The following is a 13,038-nucleotide window of genomic DNA, read 5'->3' as shown; positions in this document are numbered from 1 at the left end:
TGATTTTATCAGTATTCCTGGTGGTCAAGGAGGAGGAGATGTGGAAAAAGTCAATGGAAGACCACAAAGCATTTTGGACTTTTAGAGGGATGATGCAGATGGGTGCATAATTTTTCAAAAGAATGCATGCACTGCTGACTGTGCAACAAGGGGCACATGGCCCTTTCGAGGGAGGACTCATGGTCAGTGGGGTCTTCTTTTCAGATGTCAACTGACCGCTACAACAGAGCGCATCCATTTCAAAGACATGACAATTTGCCACAAGATCACGTACAGGAAGGCTACTGTGTAAGGATGTCTGGTTCAGTTTCAAGTGTCTTTCTAGAACGCTGGATTCAGATAACAGTACCAAGCTATTGCATAAAATTCTAATTGACCCCATAAATGTTGTGCTTTGAAGTGCCACCTAAAATGGGCATTGTGGCATCGAGACCCTCCCTGTTCATCTGAGAACCAGGCTCATATGCATATGAACTTACCGTCATGATGCTAGTTGCAGAGGCCAGGGTTATTTCTATTGCAAGCCCACCAGCAGTGTAGAGAAACGGGAGACTGCACATTACGAATACTTAGCTTTTTCGCCTGCTCCCAATCTACCTATAGGTGGGAACCAGAGAATCAACAAGGAAAAAGCACGAGGACAAGTTGAGGAAGAACAGCAGCCAGGATTGTTGATCAACAATGGCCACATCTGGGTCATTGTTCCTATTCACCCATTTAGGATGCTATTTCTCCAGTCAATCATCACACTAATCTATGCAAGTGATTTACTGGCTTCACTAACAATCCTTACCTTTACACATCCTAACACATCAGAGCCACCAGTAGTTCCTCTACCCACGGTGGGCAAAGATAATGTTCAGTTCCAAGTGCCAATTACCAGGTCGTTAACCACACCTCATTTGTTTACAATTTTGTGTATTGGCTTCACCAGACAAGTTGCTACATTAACAGGGTGAAAAAGGGCTCAGGTTTTGCCGTACTTGTTAATCTTTGTTCCTTATTTTTTAAAGTTGGAAGCAGACATTCATATCATTTACAAAGTTCTCCAGCCCCACTAACTCATCATCAACAAGAACAAATCCCATTTGTGATCCAAAAAATACCTGGTGTTCACAAGGGATCATTTTCAGAAGGGCAGGGTAATGTTGCCACAGGAGAGGCTGGTGGCTCTGCAACATCAGATCAGCATGATGATTGGGTGGGCACAGGAGTTTATGGATGCATGTCAGCGACAGTCCCCTTGTACCAAATTCCAAGTCAGCAGTATAGAACATTCTCACAAAATATTCACCAGTATCACAAGAGTAGAAGGCTCTGCTTTCGGTTTACAAAAAAGGAGCGCTATGGTCTAGCGTTGGGGAAAAATCCCACAGACTTGCTAAAAGGTCTCAATCGACTTGCCCCAATGACAAAAGTGAAGGATGCCAGTTGACTGGGTCTACGGATACTTGTGCAGAGGCAGGTGGCTCAATGAAAATGGTCAAAGATGATTTATGCTCCTCAAATTGGCAGTCCATTGGCAAGCACTTTCAGTGTTTGCTCCTGCTTTAAAGAATCTAAATATTCTTGTTCATGTGAACAATTGGGTAGCAACAAGCAAAGTCAGAGGGTGCAGAGGAACAAGATACGAAACCTTAGCAAAGATAGTCCAGCAGATATTTTCTAGGGCAGTTGAAATGTAAGGTCTATCTCAAATGATAATCTATATTCCCCAGGAAGAAAAAGAATGTGCAGATTGTCTGAGCCAGGTTTTTCTGTCATCAGTCGATTGTTGTGGAGATCCTCAAGTTTTTCAAATAATCACTCTGCTCTGGGAGATACTTGTGATTGATGTCTTTACCACGGTTTTATGGCCATGTTTTATAATCAGATGTTTAGGGAGTGGATGCAATGCACATTACGTGGTCTCCATGCAACCTATGCCTAGCCCCAACCTCTATGAATGCCTTACTGACCATTGTATTAGGGAAGATCTGAAGGAACACCCTGAAGTTAATTCGGGTCCCACCACTTAGCTGCCATTTGGCATGATTTCTGTTGCTAGGAGTCTTAGCAATGGCTCCACTTTTGTCTTCCACATGTCCTTTGCTGCTTTGCCACCCAAACCATTCTGCTTTAGTTCTCCATCGCCTTCCTCTAGACATCAGGCAATTGAGAGAATGTAACTATCGAAGAGAGACTACACTACAGTAACTGCTCTCTGTAGTCAAGAATCAAGATTGCCAGGGACACTAGCAGTTCACATATGTTGCTGAGATCTCTTGTCAATGATCTATCATTAGAGGTGTCAACCAAATGCAAGGTGACCTATTTGTATGATTAAATGGTTCATGATTGGCTTTCACTAGATGTAGCTGTTTCAAAGAGGCAGCAGTACATGCTTTATAAGAATTACAAACACTAGTCCATGCTCCAGTGGCCTCACTGGGTCTTCCTTTGGTCTTGCAGGTACTCCACATACCTCTTTTTGAGCCCCTATAGGATATGCCTCCGCATTTTCAACGGCCACATTTTCTTCTTACAGCAATACCAGCTACATGTAGACTTGGTGCTTTGTGGTCAAGAGAGCTGTATGGGAAATTATTTTACTGACGGGGTCCATTATTGGCCTCATGCAAGTTTTTGTTCTGCAGTTACATCTTCCTTTCATGTGTAAGAGTATACATACATAGATACATAGCCTTAACCTTTTTGTCTATGATCCCGTTTCTCCAGAAATTCAAAGTTCATAGAGCTCTTAAAATATTTTCAGGCTTATGGTAGCGTTTCTTCAGAGTGTTTTTTGTTTGTCTTATTTGGCACAGCAGGCAAGGGTAAGACATCTTTAGTCTCAATTTCAGTCTCCCTATTCTTTCAGAGCTCTTGACAAAATCCTCAACTTTACTACCTGCACCTTCTAAAACCTTCCATGCTCCCCTCCCACTGCAGTACTGTGTAGTTTCCAAAGCCTATTTGTCTTACAGGTGACATCGAGTATGGCAGCTTCTTGGGGTCAATTCAACATGCATTTACTTGGATGAAAGCAATATGTAGCAATTTACTCAAAACAAACTGAAAATAGGTGGCTGTACTTAATTACATGAGTTATGCCTGTTCAAACAGAGTAACTGTTTGTAATTCTATATCCAAACTATAGGCATAGCCACACTTGTAGGTTTGGTCCTTTCCCTTGAAAGAGGATGGATCTAAATGCTTGGTACATCCTCAAGTACCTAATCACTGTTAATTAGTAGGGACATTTCCCCCTCTGTTTTCCATGGCAGTAATCTTTGGTATTCTAAGTCCTTGTCTTCCCCCTTACAGACCTTTTCCCAACCACCACTGGGCAAAGCCTCCTGTGCTGTTTAACTTCGATTTAATAAATAGGAGCCAGTGAGAGCTATTCAAATGTTCAAAGGTGAGGAGCTTAAAAAGATAAAACTTGAGTTAAGAAGATTACTTTCTTTTGTATTATAAGGAGAACTGTGGCACTTCTCGGGTTTGAGGACTCATCCTCATGTACAAAACGTCTGTGAGGATGGAGATTAGGAGTTAGACTAAGACTGATCTCTGTTAAGTATTTTGCACACTGCTGTTATAAATACTACAACCATTATACAAAATCATGAAATTTAACTAAAAGAGTTCTATATAATTTAAAATATTTACATGTTATTGTTTTTCTTCAAAACGTGAATGTGAAATTGCTCTATGATCGTAAGACATCTTCTAAGAAAAAGTTGAGCAGATAAAAAAGAAGTTTGATTACCAATGGGGTTTCTCCAATGTGGAGATGTGCTTTTTGCTTTGTTTCACACAACTGCCTCAGATGAAGAATTACAAGCTCATTTTCTTCTTGGTCAGTGATGGGCTTCATTTTCTGCAAATAGAATACACAAAACGTGATTACGTGCTAAGGTACTATTGTAATGTTTTATTTAATATTCATATATGTGATGTCATGTTTATAACAAGCCCTTCACATAAAATTATCATATTTTGCAATATATTATCAACAATAATATACTTAAAAACAAAACTGCATACTAAAAATCATACCAGTAAGAATCATACAAAAATCTAATTTTTTTGACAAAAAGCATCTAATACAAAATGGGTACTGAGACTGTTCCAATATGAGGTTAGCACAAGATCAATTAAATCTGGTTACCTCCTAGAATTCACAACCAAAATGATTCATGATTCAATTTAGAGCGAGTGCTATGTAATGGTGGGCCCCTGGAGCATGGAAGTCATTGAGGGGCAGACCCATAGAGCCAGCAGTGATGTGTCGAGCGAGAAACCCACTAGCTGGAGACTGGAAGGCAGGTACTACGAAGGCATCATGAAGTACACACAGACAACTGAACTGGAGTTTGGGCTACAAACATTTATTAGACAGAAAAAAGGGTTGGAAACAGGCCAAGGCTGCCCTATGCAAAAGTGGGATTTCCCCACCTAAATGAAAACTAAGGATAGTCTACGTTAGGAAGTCCAAAGTAAATGTCTGTCTGTGTCCAAAACCTATGCTTGCCTTCACATCTATCTGTATACAATGTGTAGGGATGTCAGCGTCAAAATGATAAGTGTTCAAATAACAGGTCAGAGCTTCTTCCAGCTCTTGGGTTGTGTAAGGAACTCATTGTGGCAAAAGTAAAGACAGACACAATTGATCACAGTTCAAGGGTGTTTAATAAACTGCATAATGGGTGAGAAAAACGCCTCATCTAAACCTAAATCTAAGATGGGAGCAAGTTACGACCATCAAATAATAAGAAAGGAGTCGTAGTGGCGTCTTGTGAAATAAAAAGGGCATATGCTAAAAAAATCTATTGCCAATCCTTACAACTAACTTACAAAAATAGTGTGGGATAAGGTTCTCAAGAAAAGAAGAAAGTGTTCACCAAATGATAAATCAGGATGGTATTGGTGGGTCTCCCTTCCCCACGTTTTTATCACAGGGCAAGGCAGGACCTTTGAGCACAGCACACTCCAGGGCCTTGCCAGCACGAGGTTACAGTTCCTTTCAACGATGCCAGGAGCTTCCGGGGCCAAGTCTCTTTTCCTGCAAAAGTCTCTTGGCTTAGAAGGCCGGTTGTACCAAAAAAATATAAACAAAACTTCCTTTGGCAATCGTTTTACCTTGGGCAACTGCTCCTCGCCCCTTCGATCCCCCTCAGCCGGGCTCTGATCCTGCTTGCCATGTTAACCTCCCTCAATCAGGTTCACTACGGCCTTTCACTCAAAAAAGTGTGACTTACAGTTCACAATACTCAATTCGCAGGCATCCCTCTGTCGGGTTCACATTTGCCAATTTCACAATACGCTTAGGTTCTTCACTTTATTTAAGCTCGTGTTTCAGCCCCCAGTCAGGCTTTCCTCTAAGCCCCCAGCCAGGTTGCCCTTAATCTCCCCCAGCAAGGCTTTACACACTTCTATTACTAGGCATCCCTCAGTCAGGTTCACATTTGCCAGGTTCACCGTTTCGGCAGTTTTTAAGACTTTCTAGTATACAAGGGGTTTGCTCGACCCTCGTAGGACCACTACACTAGCCTCCCCTAAGGACTCTTGGTCTTTGTAGTTTCACGAAAAATATAAACATAACCTCAAACAGGCTTCAGTCAGAGTCCTTCGAATGAGTGCCCCTGCGACGCCTGACCACTCTACTTCTGAAACTTTTACCAGGGTTCCTTTAAAGTTCAATTCATAGAAGTTCTTTGTTCAACAAGGTTGCCGCCTGCGGGGCAGGGTGGGGGGCGCTAGAGAGCCCAGTACACATGGCTGCAGGCCGGTGAGGTCCCGAGTGACTCAAATTAGTCCAGACATAATCCTATCTCATCCATACTGCTAAACGCTTGCCGAGGGACTCAAGCTATGTAAGATCATGCAGTGATTATCCAGAAGCAACTCCGGAGCTTCACTGTGCCCATGAAGTAGACTCACAGACCCCGTAGAGCTGAGGTGCTTGCGGCTCCCTTGTGCGGTGTGTGGAGGAGCGCCCGACTCAACCTAGCTGAGGGACAATAGGCTTCGTCTCAAACGGCCCGGCGCATTAGCAGGCAACGAGGGACGACATCCTCTGCCGGGCGAAACTGCGGCAGGGGCCGGTTGTTGGGAGGCTCTGGGAGAATTTTGGATCCCCTACCGGGGGGCAGTGAGGAGATGAGCATCAGACACACGGAGCGGGCTGGCAGTGACATCGGCCATCCCCTGCAGGTATCGAACTGGAGGGGCTGCTGCGGGTGCTCAGCTGACCCATGGAGCATGGAGGAGGGGGGAAAAGAGCCCCGATATGCCCGAACCCAGGCACTGAGCTACTGGTGTGCCCTGATCAGGGTTAGCGCGGTCATACCAGAGGTACATACTAGCCCACAAGCACTGCCACAATTTAAGTGACTGCACCCAGGGGAGGGGTCTATTCCCTCGAATTAAGCATCGGAGTGCTGAGTAAAACGTGCAGACAGGTTGGAGCAGCCAATGAAGAGGGTGCAGGGAGTGCCGCCTGGGGGAGGAATCAACCCGTGGAAGCAAAGCCTGACTGGACTATTAAAAAGCCATTCAGTGGGGGGACCTGCTCCCTCTGAGGTGAAGCTCACTGTGGACGCCACCGCTATTGCATACCTGTGACAACCGGGGTAATATCTACACGTGGACTCTGGGGAATCGTCCTGGTCTTATGGTACACCCCGTGAGAGACTAAGGGATCCGGAAACTGCGACTGGGACGAGATGCGGGACCAGTAGGTACACGGTCAGACCCGAGAGTGGGCGAGCAACACAGGCACTGACGAGGACATCATGTCCAAAGCACCTAAGTCAAGAAAACAGCAATCCAAACTACATTTTGAATCCTCACAGTCAGCTAAACCATCAACTACGGAGCAGTATGTCCAGGAGGGCACCCCTCAGACTACACTGTCGCATCCGGGAGGAGGGCTGAGTAACATCAAACAAATGCTTTGTCAGGTCCAAACAAGAATTCACTCCTTGGTCGGTAAAATTAACACTCTAACCTGCAAGGTGGATCACATGCAGGTCCAACTGGTTAGACATGGGGAGTGTCTAGATGAAGTTGAGGGCAGCTTGTCTGCGATTGAGGATGGAACCAACTCCACAACGAGGGACCTAACATAACTTAAAAGGACAGTGAAGGAACTGTTGGATAAGCAGGTCAACCATGAGTCCAGGTCCCGTAGGAACAATCTGCGGATAATTGGTGTACCTGAAACAGCACAAAAACGCAACATGGAGTTGAAAGTGCAGGATCTGCTGAAGGAGGTCCTGGGCGGTAAGGGACTCTTTGCGGTGGAGAGGGCCATCGCATACCGGGTGGTAGAAAACCTATACCGGGCACCCCCGCTCGCCCATTGATAGCCCGGTTATTGAACCACTGAGACAGGGACACGGTCTTGCAGTCACAGCAGCTAAGGAAGGGTTGCTACACCAGTTTAATGAGATTTGGACCCCAATTCTGGAATAGGGCCTTGACTTTCCCGCACAATTGTACAAGCCACGCCAACTGGCGCAGTTCTTGCGAGACTGTTAATGACTTTGGGGTTTTGCCAGACCTGGTGGGGATGGGGTGGAGGGAGGGGAAAAGTAATGGGAGGGAGTGTTGTCACTGTTATGGTGCATCAATGTGCGTTTTACTATTATCTGGTACTTAAATGTCAATAACACATTAAGATTGTACAATCGAACTGAAATAAAGTTGGTTAAGAGAAGAAGGACTTTACAACCTGTCAGATCATTGGTGGAGTAGCCAGCAACTTCAAATGCAGCCGAAGCAAGGGAGACCCCAGGAGTGCAAAGGCCGAGACACTTGGCCACTGGCAGATGTGTCCCCGGTAACTCCACTGTGGTGAGCAACGAAGAAGGCAGAGGGCAGGATAACCAGCCGACAAGGAGAGCTTGAGTGTACAGAGCTGGAAGCACACAGACCAGGAGCAGAGGAATGCATTGAGGACGCTGTGGTATGTGGAGAGACCGTGAGAAGCCTGAGTGGGGAAGAGAAGCTCACAGACAACCAGAGATCACCAGTAAGAATCCTGGAGAGGTCCGGGTAGCCGGCATGGTGATGGGAACTCCGAGGGCAGCGAAGTCACAAGGAATGGGTCTGGGACCCTCAACAGACAACAAACTGCCTTCAAAGCCACAGTACCCAGCAGGATAGTAAACCACGTATGCGACATAGGGAAGAGAAAATCTCATGGATTTGGGACCCGCACCCTTCTGTGAAGAGTAACCCACGTCATCTTCACAGTGACAGTACCTGGCAAGGGAGTGAACCAGGTGGGCTGTGCGAGAAAAGACAGGGGAAGAGGAGCATACCGCCTGGTATTGTGAATGGAGGAAGATCAGGGAAAGAAGCATACCCCCCCACCCCGGCATCGTGATAAAGTTTGTGAAGATTGTGACGAAGACCAGGAGACGGGAGTCATTCTCTTGGCATTACAAGAAGCCTAAGAGATGCCAGGGGAAGAGAGTCATACCCCCTGGTACTTGGGAGCATTGTGCGAAAAATTTGCAAAGATTATGACGAAGGACAAGAGAAGGGAAACAATCGCTGAACATTACAAGAGGCTTGCGAAAGGCCAGGGGAAGAAGGATACCCCCTGGTATTGTGAATTTCGCAAGCCTGAAAGAGGCCAGTGGAAGAAACATACCGCCTGGCATTGTGAACTGTGTAAGACTGAGAAAGACCAGGGGAACAAAAGTATCCCCCCGCCCCTGGTGTTTGTGAACATTGTGAAGAGTCTAAGAAAGACCAGGGAAAGGGAATAATTTCCCCTGGTATTTGTGAATATTGTGAAAAGCCTGTGAAAGACCAAGGGATGGTCGTCATTCTCTTGGTACCATGATTTTTTTTTTAACACTTTATTTTAATAGTGGTCGCAAGGTTACAAAACACGCTACTACTTCACAGTTCAGGCATAGATGAACAATAAAAAGAAGAAAAAGCTAAGGGGAGAAATTAGGTCCACATATCATACATCTCTTTGGGTTATTACATTTACATATTTTCATCATCATCAGACAGCATGTCACATAAGTACATTCTGAAGGGTCCCCATATATCCTTAGGTCTACTCGCCGCTGGGCGGGTGAGGACAAACTGTTCTTCCGTCTCATTAACATACGTCAATTCTCGAAGGAAATGCTTCACAGTTGGCGGTGTAGTGCTCTTCCAGTGTTGCAGAATACATTTTTTGGCTACTGCGCACGAGACATTAAACAGTCTCCTGCGCTTTTCAGAGCACTTAACAATGTCCCCGAACAGATACTTCTGCGGGGTTAGTGTCGGAGGGATTTGTGTAAATTGTTCAAGGATATCCGCCACCTCCCTCCAGAACCCAGCCACCATCGGACAGCTCCAGTACATGATATGATATGATAAGGCATTTGGAATGTGGAATGAACCGGCCTGGTCCGACTTGCATTTGGGACATTCCCCAAGGCTGTCCGGTACAAACTTGGCTATCTTGACAGGGGTCTAGTGTAGTCTGTTTATGATTTTAAATTGGATCAGTCGCAATCCAGCATTCAAAGAAACCTTTTTGGTGAGGGAGCAGTATCTTTCCCAGGTTTTGTCATCTATGGGGGCATGAAAATCGCTCTCCCATCTGTCTTTGATTAGGTTAGTAGTGGGGGAGTGTGCCTGTATCGCTGCATACAGATTGGAAATTTTCAAACGGTCTCCGGAGGTTATCATCTGCACACAAGGGTGTGTGGGGGTTCATCGGGGAAAGACGCCCAGCGTCTATGGAAGGCAGCTCTCATGCGATAGTATTGTAACACTCTGAGTGGACCCCCACCAAACACCCCGTGATCGCCGGAAGAGTTGCGAATTTCCCATCAATGAATATGTCGCCCAATCTCATTTCCCCGTTAGGATACCAGGCTAATGTCATGCGTTGGTTTCATATTATGGTAATTCCAGAGGGAAACCTCGGGGTTGTAGGGGGCAGACACTCCCAGTCTTTTGAATAGAGCTCCCCATGCACCAATCGTGCAACTCACCGGATTAAAGTCACATGTGTCCCTGTAGTGTGTATCAAAGACTACGGATTGTATGTTCGTGGGGGAAGTGGTAAGCTCCTCTATCACCACATGTGGGGGGCCCTCATCTTTAGAATACCAGTATTTCGAGAATTGTGCTTGGGCAGTATAATAGTACAATTCAAAGTCAGGCGCAGCTATGCCGCCCGAGGAATATGGTTCAGTCATTTTTTCCCACCCTATTCTCGGAGTCTTCCCATTCCAGAGAAAGGTCGTTGCCATTGACCTAAGTTTATTGAAAAAAGGTCGTCCTGGCTATATCGGGATATTCACGAATAGGTACAATAGTTTGGGCAAGACTATCATTTTTAGGACCGCTATTCTACCATGTAATGAGATCGGCAGGCGATCCCATAGCAGCAATTTGGTATTTAAAGCCTGTAGTGTATTGTCGTGATTTTCTGTGTATAGCGTGTGTTTTCCTCGTGAAACGAGTATGCCTAAGTATTGAATTGATTCTTCCGACCACCTCAGACCGCGCAGGGAGCCGGGGCGGCTGGTTGCCGGTGTAAGAGGGAAGACTTCCGATTTACTTATATTAATGGAGTACCCCGAGTATGAAGTAAATTCCTGGATTTCCGCCATGACGGGTACTAAGTTGTTTTCCGGTTCGCGAATGTATAAGAGCGTGTCGTCCGCATATAGGGAAATTAGCTGAGTAGTACCCTTTAGATTAATTCCCCTGTTGGAATGTCGAAGCCTGATTGCTATCGCCATAGGTTCAATCGTCAAGGCAAACAGTATGGGCGAGAATGGGCAACCCTGTCTGGTGCCTCTTCCCAAAAGGAACAGATCTGATACTGACTGATTGGTCAATACCCGAGCCCCAGGTTCTGTGTATAGTAACTCCACATATCTGATGAAATTGGGGCCAACACCAAATGCCTACAGCACCGCCAGCAAGTAGGCCCATGAAACAGACTCAAAGGCCTTCTCAGCGTCTAATGAGATAGCAACTGCGTTCCTACCCGGGTCTATTTGGGCCATGATACCAAAGAGTCTACGAAGGTTTAGGGCCGTTGATCTAGAAGGGATAAACCCATTTTGGTCAGGGTGAACGAGCGTGGGGACCGCCGGCAGAAGCCTATTGGCCAGCGCCTTGGCAAATATCTTGGCATCCGTGTTGATAAGAGAGAGTGGCCTATAGGACGACATGTCCTGGGGCGGGCGGCGCGGCTTAGGGAGTACGGTTATCAAGGCCTCTCTCATAGATGGAGGCAATATTTTACATTGGAGAGATTCTTCCCAGACCTGCAACAACAGAGGAGCAAGCTCCTCGCGGAACTCCTTATAGAACTCCGCCCCCAAGCCATCAGACCCTGGGGTTTTATTGGATGCAAGCTCCTTGATTGCTTCAGCAAGTTCCGCAACAGTGAGAGGCTGGTCCATTGCAAAGCGGGACTCTTCAGAGAGTTTTGGTATTGTCAGTGTGTCTAGATATGTCTTGATTTCGGCGACTGACTTAGTGTCTCTGTTACTATACAGCCGTTGGTAGAACCCAGCAAACTCAAGATTAATCTCTTGCTCATTCAACAAAATTTCACCACCTGCATTTTGTATGCTAGTAATTCGTTTGGGGTGTCTGTCTTGCTTCAATAGATTGGAAAGCGTCCTACCCGCCTTATTGCCCTTGCCATATCTACGGGCTCGGACCAGGGCCGCCATATACTGAATTTCCCTCGCAGCTAGGCTATTAAATTTCTGGAGATGTATCTGAATCCCAGCCAGTGTGGTCCCATCTTGTGTACGAGTATAAGCGTCTTCCAGGTCTCTGAGTTCATTTTCAATTTGGGTTAATTCAGTCCTGACCCCCCTCAGCAAGCCCACGGATTTGGATAACAGAGTGCCCCTAGCCCAGACCTTAAAGGATTCCCACACCGTGGAACATTTATCAACGGAGCCCACGTTATTCTCAATGAACTCCGCAATTTCAATCTGTAGCCCCTCTATCACACCAGCATCAACCAGCAGCCCCCCGGGCATTCTCCACCTTCTGGGCGGTCTAGGGCAGCCGTGAAATGTGACCTCAAGAGTTATTGGGGAATGGTCAGACAATTTACGGGGTAGTATCTCACATGCCTTCAGTTCAGTAATCATAGCAGGGGATATAAACCAATAATCAATTCTGGACTCAGAATCGTGGACAGAGGAATAGTATGTATAGCCCTTTTTATTTGGGTGCAGCACTCGCCAGGCATCTTCGAGGGAAAGCTGGGTTAGGGTGTGTCTAAGGGTAAGAACCGCCTTACTTGGTGCTCGAACGACCGTGCTGGATCTATCCAGTCTGGGGTCCATAGCAATATTGAAGTCCCCACCCCAGAACACAGTAGGCATATCCATAGTGGAAATCAATTGGTATATGTTTGTATAAAAGGCAGGGTCATCAATGTTAGGGCCACATGTGTTAACCAATAATATCTGCTTTCCTGCAATTGAGCCCCATACCAAAACATACCTACCCAGGGGGTCTGATTTATGGCCTTCAGGCCGGAATCCCACATTTGGGTGTATGAGCGTGATGACCCCCCTGGACTGAGAAGAGTAGTTTGTGTAGAACCTGGATTTGCCCCAACTAGGCAATATACACTCGTTATTAGTATCAACCGTATGTGTCTCCTGTAACATAACAATCTGAGCACCATGCCTGACAATGTAGTTTCCCACTTTCTTAGTTTTCAACCGATTATTGAGTCCCCTTACATTCCATGATAATAGTTTAACCCTCAATGCGTGTTCCAAGTCCTACATGAAAATGGTTGAATATCATGCCCAACCTCTTGGATATCGTTTTCATAAAGCGTGTAGCGCGCCAGCACCCCCGAGACCACTTTTTCAACAAGTAACCAACAACTTGCTCCCCAAGTAACCTCCTCGGGGCATAGTGCCACAAGGCGGGGGCCACTTCCCATTCCAAACCACGGGATGTCATAACAGCAATAACCCTTATCAGCTTCCCTACCCCACCCACCGTCCTCATCGTCTCCCCCAACTTGACGAT

At 46.0% G+C, this 13,038-nt stretch overlaps 1 protein-coding gene across 3 annotated transcripts in view; it reads right to left on the bottom strand.

The window, feature by feature from the left end:
* The window catches only part of TBC1D4 (TBC1 domain family member 4), a 1,514,114-nt gene that overhangs the window by 676,990 nt on the left and 824,086 nt on the right, over positions 1-13,038 (bottom strand). For all 3 annotated transcript variants that reach the window (XM_069639269.1, XM_069639270.1, XM_069639271.1), the window contains one exon: positions 3,752-3,862. In XM_069639269.1, the coding sequence (XP_069495370.1) occupies positions 3,752-3,862 (111 nt within the window). The remainder of the gene's footprint in view (positions 1-3,751; positions 3,863-13,038) is intronic.

Source organism: Ambystoma mexicanum, chromosome 7q, assembly GCF_040938575.1.
Source record: "Ambystoma mexicanum isolate Mex_15411 chromosome 7q, UKY_AmexF1_1, whole genome shotgun sequence".
In the NCBI taxonomy this organism is placed as follows: domain Eukaryota; kingdom Metazoa; phylum Chordata; class Amphibia; order Caudata; family Ambystomatidae; genus Ambystoma; species Ambystoma mexicanum.
The sequence above is the reverse complement of the archived record's forward strand: the minus strand, read 5'-3'. Positions and strand labels throughout refer to the sequence as shown.